This window comes from Adiantum capillus-veneris, chromosome 18, assembly GCF_014529385.1.
Source record: "Adiantum capillus-veneris isolate H3 chromosome 18, ASM1452938v2, whole genome shotgun sequence".
Taxonomy (NCBI): Eukaryota; Viridiplantae; Streptophyta; class Polypodiopsida; order Polypodiales; family Pteridaceae; genus Adiantum; species Adiantum capillus-veneris.
Genome location: NC_140948.1, coordinates 53,703,760 through 53,721,415, shown reverse-complemented (window position 1 = coordinate 53,721,415; position 17,656 = coordinate 53,703,760). Strand labels below are relative to the sequence as shown.

Here is a 17,656-nt window from a genome sequence, read left to right as displayed (position 1 = left end):
CTCCAAATTTTGATTCAAAGAGAGGTAAAAAGTTCACCTCAAGAACTTGACCAAGAGTTACTTCTGGAGCCTGACAAACAGCCCAAAGTTTCTCATCCATCTTTTCCACAGTCTTGACACACTTCATTTCAGCCTCCATGCCAATTTTATGCATGTTTTCCTGGTGAATGAAATTGACATTTAGCAGAGCGATTGAAAAAGATGCATTCTTGGCAAAACAAATAACAGCATGAAATGGACATGATCATAGATTGAAAACAAAACTCTTACCTCATAACTTCTTTTAAAAGCTACCATGAGTACTTTCTCGTACTTTTGCCTTGCTGCACCGGCTCCAACAGCCTCACTGTTATAAACATTCAAAGCATCCTCCACAGCAGCATCATGGATTGTTCGCAATGCTTCCTACATTTACATATTTAAGCGCATGTATCTGATTATGCACCAAAAAGACCAACTTACAAGCATGAAAATACTAATTTGAAGCATTTTACCTCATCTTTCACCACCGACTTGCTGAATGCATGGTTGTAAAGCTCCAATGCCGCATCATATGCACGCCTACACTCGCTTTCTTCTACATTCTGACAACCAAGTGCGGTCAATGCTAACATTACAGCATACACATCGAGAAGATAAACATATCACCAAACATCCTCAAATTAATACCAAGACTTGAAAAAACAGACACACACCCTTGTGAACCCTCTTTCACAAGAACCTCCTGTGGGTTTAGTCTGTAGTAATGGTTGTTCTCTATGTTGACTAAGTGTCAGTGGGTGTGCTATGGTGCCAGGTGGCTAGGTGTGTGTAGCATTCATGGTGTAGTAGCACAAACTAATCACAATAGTTAATCACTCAATGCACAAGAGTATAGCACACAATAGGATTGATTGATTCAACCAACAAACAAGTACAAATGGAGGGCCATTATATAGGCCTAGAGGAGGTATCAGGTGACATCATAAATGATGTAAGGCTCAAGATCAGCCCCATATCAGCTCAAACTCGTGAGTAAGCATATACGGGTGTGTATATGGACGTATGGCATGTGTAGGAGTCATATGGGCATCTACCAAATCAAGTAGGCAAGGCAATGGTGCAAATACATTCTTTCTATTCAAATGTTGTAAGGGATAGTCTCCATGAGTGAGGTCTGATCAAGGCACAAATCCAAACAATCCTCCCCTTTTGTGTCTGAGAACACCAAATGTCAAAGGTTCCTACTAGTGGGGTCTAAGTCTCCCATCTAGATAGGTGTACAAAAGAGTGCCTCCCCTACAGAGTAGTGGCAGTAGGGTGTAGGCCAAAAATCCCTCCCCTTGAGAATGGTAGTCAACAAAGGTGTAGGGCAAAAATCCCTCCCCTAGAGAATTGTAAGCAACTAGGATGTAGGAATTGAAGTTTTCCTCCCCTTGAGAATAATAGTTGTCAACAAGGTGGTAGGACAAAGCAAAGTGTGTCTCTGAGTTGTCTTCGATTTTATTTTTTTCGACACACCAGAGGGCCCACAGGGGGAGGTGCTTATCCCTTCCAAATATTAGCCATGTTACATGGTCGGGCAAGGGCCGCGTACCATCGGGCAAGAGCCACGCGTAGGCATCACCATGGCCACCTAATTGATACACCACATGCTGGGAACGACGGAGAGAACTCGTAGCAACCAGCTAGGAACCTCCTCCTCGGGTGACCCACCCCAGGAGGAGGATGCACTCGAGTGTCCAAGGGCAAGAGCCCTAGCAACGTGAACACTAGGTGAGCACAAGGTGTCCCTCTAGAGTGTGACCCAACAGGGGATTTGAACCCACAACCCGTAGGTTGAGAGGCCAAAGCCTTACCGTTAGACCAACTCTTTGGGGACGAGTTGTCTTCGATTTCTTTTGGTGATGGTTCAAAACCTGGGGATAATTGGTCGACGGGCATTGAGTGTGTTGTTGAGGCTTCTTCATCCAAGAGACCAAGTTCTTTTGCTAGTTGTTTGTATTCTCTCATGTGATGCCAACGAACTCCTATAGATGGTGTGCAGTCAGTGAGTTGACAGCTGGTGGACTTGGCGCCTTTCCTTCTCAACCAGATTGAAGTGCAATCGTCAGGTCTGCCCGTGTACCTCCCAAGAATAGGGTGTGAGGATAGACTCACGACCTCACCACTCCAATAATAGGGCATTTCCACTAAGCCATGCCGACTTTCCACTTAGCTTGTCGAAATGCTGACCTCTCCAGAGTTTACCCTTACTGCAAAAGAGAGCCAAGGGGTTATGAGCTCAAAAAAGCTCCAATTTGAGCATGCTATAGCTCATTAGAGAGCTATTGACAAGCTCTATGCACACACACGTGTTTTATAAAGAGCTAAGGCCATGGTTGGTTCAAAGACGAGAAGTATAAATTGAATACAATACTCACTTACACACACACAAATCAATCCAATTGTGTTATGCAAAACCTAAATGCGATGCAAGAGAAGTATGAATGGCAACCATTGCAAGCATGAGAGAGAGGATGAGCTTGAATGGCCTAGCTTGGAGGAGAATGCTGAACCTAATCAAATCCACAAGACCCAAACCGAGGCTAATGGAGGTAGCCTAGCTTTAGGCTCTCATACCACATGTTGAGTAAGTCGATGTGCTATGGTGGATAGGTGTTTGTAGAATTCATGGTGTAGTAACAAGCATGGTTAATCACACAATAATCACAATATGTAATCACTCAATGCACAAGAGTATAGCACACAATAGGGTTGATTGATTCAACCAACAAACAAGTACAAACGGAGGGCAATTATATAGGCCTAGAGGAGGTATCAAGTGACATCATAGATGATGTAAGGCTGAAGATCAGCCCCATATCAACTCAAACTCGTGGGTATGCATATATGGGTGTGTATGTGGGTGTATGGCAAGTGTAGGAGTCATATGGGCATCTACCAAATCAAGTGTCACAAATTGGTGACGTGGCTGTTGGCTGCCCATGGTACACACACTCCTGCACGGCTTGCTGTTGCAGGTTTCCGGAAAATGTGGCGGACTGCTGACGTGGCATGCCTGGAAAGTGCGGCGTGTTTCACGGGGCTGATGACGTGGCAGCAGTGTACGGAACCGCCAAGCTGCTTTTTCCTACGCAATTCAGCCAGCTTTTGGCTATGCAATTTCAGAGAGAGAGAGAGAGAGAGAGAGAGAGGGAGAGAGAGCTTTTGCTTTTATTTCTCTCAAGAGAGAGAGCTTGTGAGATAGAGACAAGCTTTTGATTTTGAAGCTTTTGGGCTCTGCTTTTAGCATCCCTTGTAAATTTATATATTAGTAGTTTGGGCTCTCACTTCTCAGAGCATCTAGACTCAAAGTCAGAGAGGGAGTCCCGACTATTCGCTTGTACTTTGAGTTGCAGATTAATACAAAAAGAAACCGAAAGGGGCGCCAGTCTTTGGGGCCAATATCTCTAGGCACGAAACTTCGTCGGGCCAGTGTTGAATCAATTGTGAACTGTGAACTGTTTTGAAGTGAATTCTTGTGGTGTCGCGGTAGAATCTTGACTTGGGAGTGTCCAAGTCTGTTATAGTGGTATCAGACCACGGCCGATTTCTCTTCTACAGGAAATCCGATCCTTTTTACGTGGCACTTATGGCTTCAGACGGAGATCAATCGACTTCCTCTACATCCGGAGATGCGGGAAGAGATCACAATGCAGATTCACGCGAGGAGTACGGCCCGCCTCGGCCTACTCAGGCGGAGATCAAAGAGATGGAGCATCGACGATTGATCGGCGATGCAACAAAGATGATGCTAAATTTTGTGAAGGATCCGAAATTTGCAAAATTTATGAGCCAGACCTCCTTCGACAAGGTGCATGCATAGTGGCGGAAGACCACAAAACCACCCCTCAAACCAACCCTGAAGAAACCTCCTACTCCAAGGATGTATACAGAGCAAGAATTAGAAGAGGTGGTTGATGCACGAATTGCTCAGCTTTTTGACACGCAGAACAAAGCAGAACAAAGCAGAAAAAGCACGACAAAAAGCAGAACAAAGGCACTGACATCCCGGGTTATTTGGGTCGTCAGTCTACATTTGCGTCGGCAAGAAAACAGAAGAAGCGTGTTCGATTTGAAGGAGTACCAAGTTCTTCTTCTTCTGCTTCTTCTGATAGTTCTTCTAGCTCCTCTGACTCGAGCGAAAAAGACAGAAAAGGTAATAAGCGAAGCAAAAAGCAAAGCTTCGGAAAGGGCAAGAAAAAGGTAAAGAAGCCTAAATCTCGCCCGTGGTTGACAGTTCTACAGAGGACTTGTCTTCAGATAGTTCGGACTCTAACAATAGCAGCTTTTATGCAAAGAAGAAGAATTTTTATAAAGCCAACCAGTATCACTTTCTGGAAGATAAAAGCAAGAAAGTCCGAGAGTTTAAGGAAGGTGGACAGTCGCTAAAATTTGACATGCTTTTTGGTTATAGAGATGCTTCGAAGGCTTTGTCTTTCATACAGTAGTTTGACATAGCTTTCTCAGGAGAGCGTTACTCAGAGCACTCCAAGATTCGGAGGGCTGCCTCCTACTTTAAGGGAAATGCTCGAACTTGGTGGTCCACGCTTCTATTAAACAAGACAGCGCCACTTAAATGGCTGAAATTCAAAAGGATTTTTATTTCTTCTTGGCTGACTCGAGAGTATGAACGCGACATAAGAACTGCTTGGAAACATCTTCGGATGACCAAGAAGGATACAGTGGACGCTTATTGCGAGAGATTCTCGAGCTCTTTTCTACCCGCCTCTTCATTTAAGAAGATCTTGTTCAAAGAACAGATTGAGCGGTTTACCTTGGGTCTTCCTACAGAGATCCGAGATCATTGCTTAGAACAAAAGTCAGCTTCCATTCAGGAGCTGATGAGTCGTGCGAAACTGGATTTTGCCATTCACTCAGGCAGTTTGACCTACCCCACAAATGAAATCATGATGCAAAGGGCTGAACCAACTTCGAAAAATGAAAGTAGAAAGAGGAAGAGCAACCCAGAAAAGAAAGAAAAGGATGCACGACCCAAACTCACTCCTCAAGGAGGGGAAGTGCTTTGGATGCGGGGAAGCTGGGCATATCTCCGTTAAGTGCCCTGAAAAGGCACCGAAAGAACAGAACGACAAGGACAGTGAAAGGCCTGAGAGTTCGAGAGCAACTGAGGAACGTGGACGAAAAGGCAAGATGAAAACAGGACTGGTTCTAGAGTGCGTGGCTACTGACCCCAGTACGATGGACGGGAGTACAGAACCTTGCCGAGCTTGGGGCAAACTAAAAGACCAAGAAGCCCTGATCTTCTTTGATGGAGGAGCCAAGGCCAACTTCATTTCACCTGAATTGGCGGCGTGGCTCGAGATCACACCCAATCGGATGGAACCACTAGCAGAGGCATTTCTAGCGGCACTCGACAAGGACATAGCCATTACACCTTTCATTGGCAAACTTCGGTTGCATTGTCAGGGGAAATTGGGACATGTGGACTTCTACATAATGCCTTTGGAAGGTTGTGATGTCCCCTTGGGAATTCCCTGGTACCACAAGAACAACGCCGTGGTCGACTATCGGATGAGGAAAGCGACTTTGACCACGGAGAAGGGCAGAACCATTGTACTAGATGTAAAACTTAAGGGCGAGTCTGTCCCTATTGTATTGGCCAAGATAGAGACTATCCGTGATTGGCCCGATTTGAAGAATGTCCATAAAGTTAGAAGCTTCTTGGGATTGTGTTCGTACTACAGGCGGTTGATTACAAAGTTTGCAGAGGTTGCTTCCCCTTTGCATATCTTGACATAGAAAAGAGTCCCTCTTTCGTGGGGACCTACAGAGGTGACTGGCTTTCAGACATTGAAAGAAAATTGACTACGGGAAAAGTTTTGACTTTATCGGACTTGCAGAAGTCATTTGAAGTATATTGTGATGCTTGTGGTCATAGTCTGGGTGCGGTCTTAATGCAAGAAGGCCATGTCATTGCCTACAAGAGCCAATTGTTCTCAAGGCCGGAATTGAGAGCACAGATTTATGAGAAAGAGCTTTTGGCGGTTATCCATGCTCTTACCCAATGGTGACATTACCTACTCGAAGCGGATTTTACTGTCTTTACTGACCATCAAAGTTTAGGCTACTTCTTGTCATAGAAGCAGCTTCGAAAAAACGGATACGGTGGACGAACATCTTATCACAGTTTCACTTCCAGATTGTCCATGTTCAAGGACAGAAGAATTTGGTGGCAGATGCTTTGTCTCGAAAGCCGTTGATTTTGGCTATTTCTGTGATACATCATAGGAGCTTCGAGGATATGGTCAATCAGTATGCAACAAATACAAATTTTGCAGACATTTTCACACGGATACGGGATGGGGAGATAGTAGCACGATATTGCATTCGGGATGGCTACTTGATGAGGAAAACCATGTTGTGCGTTACACAGCCGTTGAGGGAAAAGGTTATAACCGAATGCCACTGTCCACCTTTTACGGGTCACCGGCATTGCTACCACCTTGAAAGGGGTAGAGAGATACTTCTTTTGGTCGAGACTCAAGAAGGATGTTAACGAGTTTGTGCGCAGTTGCTTGGTATGCCAGAAGGTCAAGTTTGACACGCATTAACCACAGGGATTGTTACAGCCTTTGCCCATACCCACCCGCCCCTGGGAAAGGATTGCAATGGATTTCATTTTTGATCTCCCGAGAACACAAAGTGGTCACGATGGTATCTGGACTGTTATTGACAGATTTAGCAAGCAGGCTCATTTCATTCCCGTGACGAAAACAATCAAGCCGGATCACTTAGCAAGACTGTTTGTGGCCCAGATCTTCAAATTACATGGCATGCCCGAGACGATTGTCTCCAACAGGGACCCCAAATTTACGAGTTTGTTTTGGAAGGCAATTTGGGAGAACATTGGCACACGGTTGCAATTCTCGTCATCTTTCCACCCGCAGACTGACGAGCAATCTGAGATTGCCAATTCAGTGGTTTTAGATTTGTTGAAGTCTTATCTCGGATCAGAAGACTGAATGGGAAAAGTATCTACATTTGGTGGAATTTTCCTACAACAACACGATACACTCTTCAACAAGGAAGGCGCCATTTGAGATTATTGAAGGTGCTCCGAAGGTTTCACCCTTCCTAAGCACGAAAGATAAGATTTTTGAAGCCGATGAGTACACGCGAGACTTGGACATGGCTTTTGCCAAGGTCCGCGAGGCTTTGCAGAAATCTCAAGAAAGGCAGAAAAAGGCAGCAGATCGCCATCGTCGCGATTTGAAATTGAAGAAGAATGATTGGGTGCTCTTACATTTTGAGAAGGCACGCCTGAGAAAGAAGAATGGAAAGGAGAGGCTTTTTCCAAAGCTTAGTATGCGATACTACGGACCTTTCGAGATCTTCGAAAAGATAAATCATGTCTCCTTCCGACTAAAACTGCCCAAAACTTGGAGGATTCACAATGCTTTTCATGTGAGTCTCTTGAAGCCTTTTAAAGGAGATGTGCCTGAAGATGGGGAGCCTGATGACAACCCGAAGTGGAAGAAAACGAGGAGATCCTTGTTCCAGAACACATATTGGCACATAAGGAGAGAAAGATTAAGGGTAAAGTGGGAAGGCGGTTCTTGGTTAAATTCAAGAACTATCCTGCATTGGATGTGAAGTGGATGAAGGAAGAGGACTAGCAGATACTCCTCAGATTGTGAAACTTTACCTTGAAGCTTGTGGTTTAGCATAGTCTGTTCCAAATGGAACCCCGAATTCAGCTTGGCCGGATATCTGGTGCAACGGGTATGCACAAGAGGGGAGTTACTCTGCTCCTTCGTCAACAGATGCCTCGATTTTTGATACTAGAGTCACTGATGTCTCTTTGAGCTTCAGGGATACTAAGAGCAGACAGTATTCTGCTGTATGACTTTATGAAATGGAATTTTTGATAATATGATACTTGACTTGTTTAAGTGCAGGAACTGATAGACGAAATGACTGCTGCATTTTGGTCTAAATGATCTCGATAGACATGGTTGCAATAGGGATTAGACAATCGAGCATCTATGAGGTCTTGAGTGGATCTAGATGTAGTTGCTAATTGCATTGCCGATAAATCACGATCTGAGATCCGAATGAATGTTGAATGTGATTTGTCATGTGATGTCCTATGATGTCTAGTGATGTCCTGTGATGTCTAGTGATGTGACTATTGATTGGTACATGTGCTAGATGTGTGTTCCTAGTGCGTTGGTACTAACAGTCAGTGTCTGCTAAGACAGTTTATGGCCTCTGTCTGTTTTGCAGACGTAATCGAGGACGATTAGAATGCTTTCAAGAGGGGGGTATGTCAAAAACTGGTGACGTGGCTGCTGGCTACCCATGGTACACACACTCTTGCCCGGCTGGCTACTGCAGATTTCTGTAAAACGCGGAGGATTGCTGACGTGGCATGCCCGGAAAGTGTAGCGCGTTTCACGGGGTTGATGACGTGGCATCAGTGTACGGAACCGCCGATTGCTTTTTCCTACGCAATTTGAGAGAGAGAGAGAGAGAGAGAGAGAGAGAGAGAGAGAGAGAGAGAGAGAGAGAGAGCTTTTGCTTTTATTTCTCTCAAGAGAGAGATCTTGTGAGATAGAGACAAGCTTTTGATTTTGAAGCTTTTAGGCTCTGCTTTTAGCATCCCTTGTAAATCTATATATTAGTAGTTTGGGGTCTCACTTCTCAGAGCATCTAGACGTAGAGTCTGAGAGTGAGTCTCGACTACTCGCTTGTACTTTGAGTTGCAGATTAATACAAAAAGAAATACCGAAAGGGGCCAATATCTCTAGGCACGGAACTCTGTCAGCCAGTGTCGAATCAATTGTGAACTGAACTGTTTTGAAGTGAATTCTTGTGGTGTCGCGGTAGAATTTTGACTTGGAGTGTCCAAGTCTGTTACATCAAGTATGCAAGGCTAAAGTACAAATACATTGTTTCTAGTCAAGTGTTGGAAGGGATAGTCTCCATGAGTGAGAGGTGTGATCAAGGCATAAATCCCAACACTCTATTGTAATTTATCTAGGAAATACTCTTATCAAAATTGAATCAACACCGGGCCCTATGGAACAAAGAACGGCATTGCTTATTTCTTTGAAATCGTTGTCTTCTCCAAAACATTTTTATTTTTGATGTGTGTGTGCAAACACAAACGCACGTGTGCGTATGCATATCAATTTTGGGCGCTTTGGGCTGTTTATCATACAGGCAATCACCTTCAGCAAGCATTTTGTCATGGCAACAGTTCTTCAGTTTACCCTACCCATACTTTCACACTCGGCTCCTTCAATCCCTTCGTAATTGTTTCCACTTGGCACACATCTCACTTCAACAGTTTGAGGTTTTCTATGATTGTTCTAGCTTTTTGGCAAGGTTTCACCCATCTTGGGAAACCATATCTTGTACATTTCTCTAATCGATAAAAAATTAGTCTTACCCACAAAAAAAGGGGTGTGGATTTATGTGGGTGTGTCCATACTTAATATCCCTCCCGTAATGGTGCGAGCTCTGAGCAATCACGTATTTTGGTTTGCGCATTTTTTTATGTAGTCTTAACAAAGATGGGCCATTTTCTTTGTTATGCTATTGGTGGTGAAAATTGGATCGACATTCCACCTATCTAGGATTGCCTCTAGGTACCTTAGGTAAGGTACTACTTTCTTCCCTGCTATCTTCGTATTTTGAAATACGCTGACTCATTGAAATTAAGAAGGCATGTTTAACTTCAATTGATCCAAGGATCATCATGCATCAAACCAGTAAAATGATTCAATAATCATATTCCAAGCATGTATCCACCAAGAGTTATGGGGAGTGGCTACAATTTTGTAGCCTGCTTGAGGATGCACCATGACAGATTAAGCCTCATGCGAGAGCAGTTGTTACCATCTCCAGTAGTAATCCAGCTATGGTAACTGCAACCTGCAAAGAATATACCAGATGTCGGGGCAAAGAGATAGAGAGAAGGCTAAAGCCACTCCGACACCGAAGCCATCCCATGCTACCCACAACACCTCCCACCTCTATGCCGAAATCTCCACCAGAAGAGGAAAACTACAAAACAGAAACCATAGAAACAACAACAAAACACAAGAAAACATGAGAAGCGATAGAAAAACAAACACGCACCCACACCACACTTTACATGGAAAACATAGAAAAGAACCAGCAAACAATTACAAACAAAAACAACCAAGACAAAGGAAGCCTTTGTGAAGAAGGAAAGAAAGCAATAGAAAGAAATGAGCACATACAAAGGTGCACAAAGATAGAGCTAGAGGGGAGAATTTTGTTTTCGGCGCGCACGGGGCGGGGGGGGGGGGGGGGGGGGGGGGGGGGGGGGTAGGGGGTGATGGAGCTACAAGACCCAATCAACAGAAGACAGCATACAGTTGCAAGTGCACACGGCGTCGACTAGAAGATAGGCTAGAGGTAGAAGGCAGCATATGCAACCAGAAGGTTGCGTTTTGCGCAAGGATCTCTTCGCTAGGGCTTCTTGTGACAACCCCCAACCCCCCATTAATGCTCCCCAAGGATACATCCTGCACACGACATGACACAAGCGAAACACGCACATAAAACATTGATACCAAATTCAGCTCCCAACCATAGAGCTTAATTGGCTCACCCCCTGTGCCAGGGAGCCTGCACCTTCTCCGGCTTAGTGACTCACCTCAAGGACGGGTGTCCCATACCCCCAACCCACACCAGAGCTTGGGTGTTTGGGCAAGCACTTCCAAGGGTCTACATTGTGGTGATCACATAAGTTAACTCACAAATGAGCCTAAAGGTCCTATTTACGTGACTCATAGACCGCCCTTCCTAACCTTTGTTTTCTCCATTCAACTAAGGATGTGTTTACACATAAGGCCGGTTGACATTGGTCAGACACTCCTCAGGTGTGCCCATCCTGATGTCTAGGGATGTAACACTTCTCCTCTTCTATTAAACTGTTTTCCTCATCCATTTCCTTGGTAACATATCGGACCCTTCAACGACCTCACCGACTCTTTAGTCGCAATTGACTCAGCTCTATGTTTCCAAACAATCAGGTGCTCTGAATAGGAGGTCCAAGGTACTCTGTCTAAGAGGTCCACTGAGATAACTTTACCCTTTGGTCAAAGACCAACCGTTAAGAGTTTCATCTCCTATCCGATGGTGGCCCTAATATCTCCAAGGAGCAGATTAGGAAGTGAGTTGTTTTGTGGCTATGCCCTGTCGTATTTGAGATAGACGTACCTTTTCGACGGTACAAGACATGTATGTGCCCACCCGGTAGGCTGGCTTGAGGCACGTGTAATCAACAAGCAACTGGTGAGGCGGTGAATCAACATCAGATACACCACTTAAATTCAAAAGTGATACGCTTGAACTTACAAGAGCATTGGCGACGCGACATGGAGGCGTAGTTCCACTCACACATGCATTGGCCCCTAAGTCGGGGCCCCCACACGATACTTATTTCTATATCGATAACTCATAGAGTACAACTACCAAGGAGTCACTCTGCAGATGCGCAACCAACCAAAAGTGACCGCTTGGCCTTCTTTGGTAGGCATGCACACCCAAAGGCAAAAGCTCTAAAAAACTGGCGCCCAAAAGCTCCACAAACAAAGGTGACGCTCATAAGTGGGCTGCTTTCAATAATTGCCAAAAGAAGTAGCCCTAAGTTTTCCATTGTAAAACGAGCCGCAAATTTTGACGCGTTTTGCTGTGAAAATCTTGAGCTGTTCAAACGCTTTCTCTCTCCCTCCTCTCTGTCCATTCGGCTCAGGTGATGCCACATCATCACTTTGTAACATTGGGACCCTTGTTCCTATGTTTCTCAAGGTTAGAGCCTCTCAATACTGTATTTTTTCACCAATGTGTCATTGAAATGATATGGCATAAAGCCGCCACATAATTATGGCAAGTGACACTTTAATGCTTGGTGGACATTTTTAGGTGATGTGGCATTCTTTTACCAAGGCACCCCCCCTCTTATGGGGTCATAAGGTATTTAGATGGGTCATACAGATTGGAGGTGGTCCCTACATAGGGATCAACCCCCACCCCTTATTGTATTCATCCTATGATTCCGGTTTTGAGGCCAACGCTTTTAGGATCGCACACTCTCCACTTCTAGTGTTTTGCTTGACACTTTCTCTTTCTACCTACGAACTTCTCTCTCTCTCTCTCTCTCTCTCTCTCTCTCTCTCTCTCTCTCTCTCTCTCTCTCTCTCTCTCTCTCTCTCTCTCTCTCTCTCTCTCTCTCTCTCTCTCTCTCTCTCTCTCTCGTGTTGTATTGTGTATTATTACGGATCCTACATGAAGGATGGTTTGGAGGAGGTTGCCGCTGCAGTCCTTGCCGCATTACCACCAGCATTTTCAGATTTAAGCCATTTTATCTTGAGCGTTTTCAGTTTTCAGCCACATCTTCCTCCTCCTCCTCCTCCTCGCCGTACCAAGCATCTCTAGCAATACACATTAGCACCTCAGCAACACCGACGTACTCGTCATCGTCAACATAGTACCCCATCATCTAGCACCCCTTGCATTTTGTCTTGGGTCCTGCCTAGGACAAGCGTAGGGATCATCACGACCTCCGTGTCCTTAGCTCCCAAGTACCTTTAGTACCCACAGTACGAAGTACCAAGAACCCGCAGTACCAAACACCAAGCACCACAATACCCTTCAGCATCTCAGCAGTACCCAACGTCAGTAGCATCAAGTACCCATTAGCATCTCAGCATTTAGCATCATTGTATCAGCATTTTTGTGCAAGAAATGAAGCAAGCACTTGCTCTAACAACAGAGCAAGGGGGCCCTTGAGGGTGGTTGGGACCCGACATGCCGTGTCGTCTCTCTTTTCTCTCTCTCTCTCTTCGTCTCTCTCTTTCATTCACTTCAGTTTAGTTCAGTTCTTTCAAGTGAAGTAAAGTAACCTTGTGCTTGTGCGGAGTACTAGATCCGAGCTAAATCCTTAAACACTTCCGTTGCACCTGACACCTTTGCACCGACTGCATGTTCGATCTCAAAGCCCATCATCAATGGCAAGTGTTTCATATGGATGTCAAACCGGCTTTTCTCCACGACGACTTAGGTGAGGAGGTGCAAGCGGAGCAACCTCCACAATTCTTGGTTCCAGGATTGAGCGACAAGGTTTACAGATTGCTGAAGGCTCTCTATGGCCCGAAGCAAGCTCCTCGAGCGGGGTACTAAAAGATAGATGCATTCTTCTTGCGACATTCCTTTCATAATTCTTAGGCGGGCCCAGATTCATATATTTTCAATGAGAGAGGATGGATGCCAGATGTTATCCTGCATGTGGATGATCTTGTTGTTACAAGTAGCCATGACCAACATATTCCCAATACGAAGAAACCATTAAACATACTCTTAAAACCAATAAACCAGTTTATTTTTCATAAGAAAACTACTCTATCAGCAAATCAGAGGACTAACAAACTACTCTAGTACAAAGTAGTATAGGCTAGAGAGAGAGAGAGGTGAAATTATAGCCGAGTTACAAAAAACACGTAGTTTAAAGAAGCATCTCATATTGAACCTTCAATGTATCCAAAAACATATCATACAAAAAAAAACATACAAATCAAATCAATGCATAGTACAGATCCTAGCACGATGCCAAAGAGTGATGATGCTACTAAGCCTCGTGTACGGTGGACCTTCTTGATAAGGGGACTACATTTGTGGTAATATAAGTATTCTTTACCTAAACCTTTTTCCAAACGCATTTTTAAAAGAATTTCCTTTTTGTTTTAACTATTTTTTGCTTAGAAACAAAGAAGGTATTCAGTAATTTTTATCCGTTTTCTTGTATGCCTTGCTTGTGCATTTTGTGTGTAAGTATAGGAATTGGAGGATATTGAGAGACCAGTGATCATGCTATTAGCACATAATATGAGGGCGAAGACCCAATTCCACACTAGATCGTAAGGAGCAAAGATGGGGACAGCACCTATGGTGTTTGCGGCCTTGTTCTAGGCAATACCTTTCTTCCATAGATTATGGGAGGTGCCTCGTGATGGGTATCCATGACTAGCATTGGCATCCTCCATGAAGTAGCCAGCCAAAGGTAATAAACACTGCTTGTATGTTGAAATGGGCACTTTGGATGAGTCTACATAATATGTGCACATTGACAAAATACCCCCCTTCAAGTACAATTTAGATTGCCCTATACTACGGCCCAGCCGATTACAGCTAACCCAAGTAATCAGAGAAAATATTTTAGAAGGGATATAGAGAGGAACCAAATCAGACCCCCTTTCCCCATGGCACGAGGATGGCACATTACTAGAGTTACTTCCTCTACCTCTCCATAGACTGATTCATCATCCAACCTCGGTATATGGAAGGCCATCGCCTGGATTATGCGCAGCTTTTAAGATGATCTCCTCTCACATTTTTCTCTTCCCCTCTCCCTCTTTTCTTTTGCGTGTGCTTGGTTCCTCAATACCTCTCATTCTGCTACACCTTTCACAATTTTAACTTAGGCTCTACGTTTCATTGCTATGTCTTATAATTGACCTGAGTCTTATTAAGGGATGCATCAGATGAAAATAAGTTAAGACCACCTAAGACTGCACCTGCAAGCCAAGAGGCAATAGTTCTCCCTTCCTACATTAGAAGCATTTTACAGTTGCTATTTAGATAACATACCTGCCATGAAGTTGCTATAGTTGGTACAGCACCCGCATTGATAGCATCAAGAAAAGACTGTGTGAGGCTTGCTAGCAAGGGACCAGTCATTACAATAGAGCCAAGCTGCTTTGGTTTGGTTCTCTCAAACACGAACTTTGCAAATGCATCTATACCAGCTCGAAATTCTGGCCGTAAGCTGTCAAACTGAACAAACCACAGAGAAGCTCACATACAGATTGATAAATACCTCAAAAACAGCACATAGTCCTTTTTCTCTGTCCCTGTATCGGATGTGCCAATTTGAATCGGCACACCTAACAAAGAGAAGCAATAGACTTACTGGAGCCTGGTCTAAACGCTGCAAATCACGTTCATTATTGAGGGGTCGAACCAACGTAAAGCATTCACGATCGGGGAAGAGGGCGCGAATAGAATCTCGAATCTGATTGAAAGCAATAACAAATAAAGAGCATATTCCATTGGTATGGAAGAATGCACCAGACATCGTATACCTCATTTTTTGCAGCAATGGCCTTTCCATCTCCTGCAATGGGTTGCAAAGCAGATTCCAGATAGTCACGGGGGCTGATCCTTTTATCCTCCTCAGTTAGATCCAAGTAGAAATCCTATAACCAAACAAAAATGCATAAAAGACTTTTCTTAATGGGAACCAATCACCTTCACAGAGCCTCTCCATTGAGCCAACAACTTTTTCTTTTTTCTAGGCTTGAGCTCGCGTGCACCCTAGCTATCTTTGGGTCGACTTGCCCCTCAACTTGCCCAGAGTAGAATTGCACACTTTCCCCTCAAGGTTAGCAAATCTGGATTCATCCATTCAGAACATCCAAGCAAACAAAAAGGCTAGTTTCCAAAAGGTTTTTGAGCTAATTTTCAAATGCTGCTTAAAAAAGGCACACCCGTAAAAGCCAGAGGAAGACAGGAGAAAACTGGCCCAGCTCTGCATTTGAAGGCCGGTGCTCAGATGCCCTGACACGAATATGCTTGGTCATCTCAGTTACCAAAGACAATCGATCCAGTGCTGCTTCATCTATTCCTCCCATCTGCAAAAGTCCAAACACAGTGCATGAAAAAGTTGGACAAGTATGGCACCACACTTTGTTTTCATTAATAAGACAAAAGCTCTCATGGTTGATGATCAAAACACAGACCTGATTGTACACAAAGAGGCTTGACAGTAGAACAGCCAATGAGAAAATTTGGGTACTGTATGTTCCCTGGTTCCAATCGCAACAGAAACATAAGCCAACACAAAAAACAATTGCATAATCCAAAGTCTCAAAACTTCATAGAGCAAACTACCGTTTGATCATAAGCATCAATGCCTTCACTGTCAAGGAGGAGTAGACTATACTCCGTTCCATCTAGTGCTGTTCTCTTTAAGGGTGTGCTCCACATCCACAACCCCTTTGTGCATGGTCGATGAGTTGAAGCTACTTGAAAACCACTGCTCCTTCCCAGCAACTTGGCAATCAGAAAATTAAAGTTCAGCCTAAACATGTTGCTGATCATTTGAACAAGCTAGAATTACAACAAGTATGAGCCCAGGACATAAACCCTGAAACGTCGAAAACATCTGACATTTTTTGTTGAGAAACATCGATACTTGGCCAAAAGTACGTATTCACTAAACAAAAAGCACTGCAGGAAGATTGGTACAAGAGAAAGAAGACCCAATGCTAATAACCCAATAGAAGCATTGGATAATCTTGTCATTTCAGCTTGCACAAAGTTAGAAAGCAATCAAAATAGGGTGAAACAATTACAAGCAACCATGCTGCCTGATACCACTATCCAATGGGGAATAATTCCTATAAATGCAACCCCTCCCCTTGTACTTTTTGGTCATATCAGTTAGCAGAGCAGCCACCATTTGGGTCTCAATGCATTCTCTCTCTAGCGTTTTCTCTCTCTAGCGGTTGTGCATATGTATCATTCTCTCTCTAGCATTTTTTGCTTCCTCCAACGTTTCTCGCTCTCTGGCGTTTTCTCCCAACGATCTCTCTCTCTATCACTAGCGCTCCCACTCTCCATTGTTCCCCTTGCTTTGCTTACAGGTTGAGTAGCAGATCTTGCACCCATGTCCATTCGTTGGGTGGTACACAATATTTCCGAGGAGATCTGTTGTGGTAGATCCGACATCCATTGGCTGCCCCGTCCCGAGAGGAGGTTTGCTCGCGGTTATAGGCAAGATCATCACTCGATTTGCCCTTTTCTGTTGCACCTTTGACATGGTATCAATTCCATGACATGCTCTCGAGTCGGATTGGTGATCAATGTGAGTTTTTAGAGCTGAGACTTCGCGACGAAAAGAGACGGTTTGCTATCTTTCTGCTGTTTTTCACTCATTTGGGGCTGATCTCGGCTGTAGTGAGCTGATTTGAAGGTTTCCCTTCGTTCAGCTCGGCCTAGCCTTGTCACATGCCCAAGTTATCTCACACAATGGAGAGGGGTGATGATTTTGATTTTAACTTGATGCATAATGAAGAAAGTACAACGGAAGGAAGTTAATGAGGGAGCCTATCACGAGGAGTGAGGAGATTGGTGCCAGTCGTACTCCAACATAGGTGATCAACCCAATCAAGATACCTACCCTTCCGACCTTTTCCTCATGTCGGCAACTGAATGGCGAGAACAATGCCGTGTGAAAGCGACCATGACGACGGTCTCCGACTGTTACCGGCTAGGAAGTTTTGTCAACAGTAACTTTCAAAAGCCAAAGGATCTTGCAAGAGCGAAGCTATGGGAATCCGACCGTTTATCATCCTCAATAGTACACCATCGGTCATCAGTCACGACCGATTGATGAAGGACGCGAAGCAAATTTGGGATCGGCTTTCATCTTTATATAATCGAGTTTCTCTGATGAATCGGATTGCTTTGGAGTTGCAGTTGTCATGTGCACATCTAACCCTATGTGCATGTGGACAAGTTGTAACTCCTACTTCTAGGGTTTAGGACAACCTAGGAAGTGTTCTAGCCTGTTCGG

General features: G+C 44.3%; 1 protein-coding gene across 1 annotated transcript in view; it reads right to left on the bottom strand.

The window, feature by feature from the left end:
- LOC147435669 (uncharacterized) overlaps nucleotides 1-17,656 on the bottom strand; it is a 122,453-nt gene that overhangs the window by 53,343 nt on the left and 51,454 nt on the right. The window contains exons 2-10 of the mRNA XM_086488664.1: nucleotides 15,970-16,131; nucleotides 15,819-15,884; nucleotides 15,567-15,710; nucleotides 15,162-15,275; nucleotides 14,990-15,091; nucleotides 14,668-14,853; nucleotides 495-584; nucleotides 271-405; nucleotides 38-160 (exon numbers count right to left, since the gene is read on the bottom strand). Coding sequence (XP_086344790.1) covers nucleotides 38-160; nucleotides 271-405; nucleotides 495-584; nucleotides 14,668-14,853; nucleotides 14,990-15,091; nucleotides 15,162-15,275; nucleotides 15,567-15,710; nucleotides 15,819-15,884; nucleotides 15,970-16,131 — 1,122 coding nt within the window. The remainder of the gene's footprint in view (nucleotides 1-37; nucleotides 161-270; nucleotides 406-494; nucleotides 585-14,667; nucleotides 14,854-14,989; nucleotides 15,092-15,161; nucleotides 15,276-15,566; nucleotides 15,711-15,818; nucleotides 15,885-15,969; nucleotides 16,132-17,656) is intronic.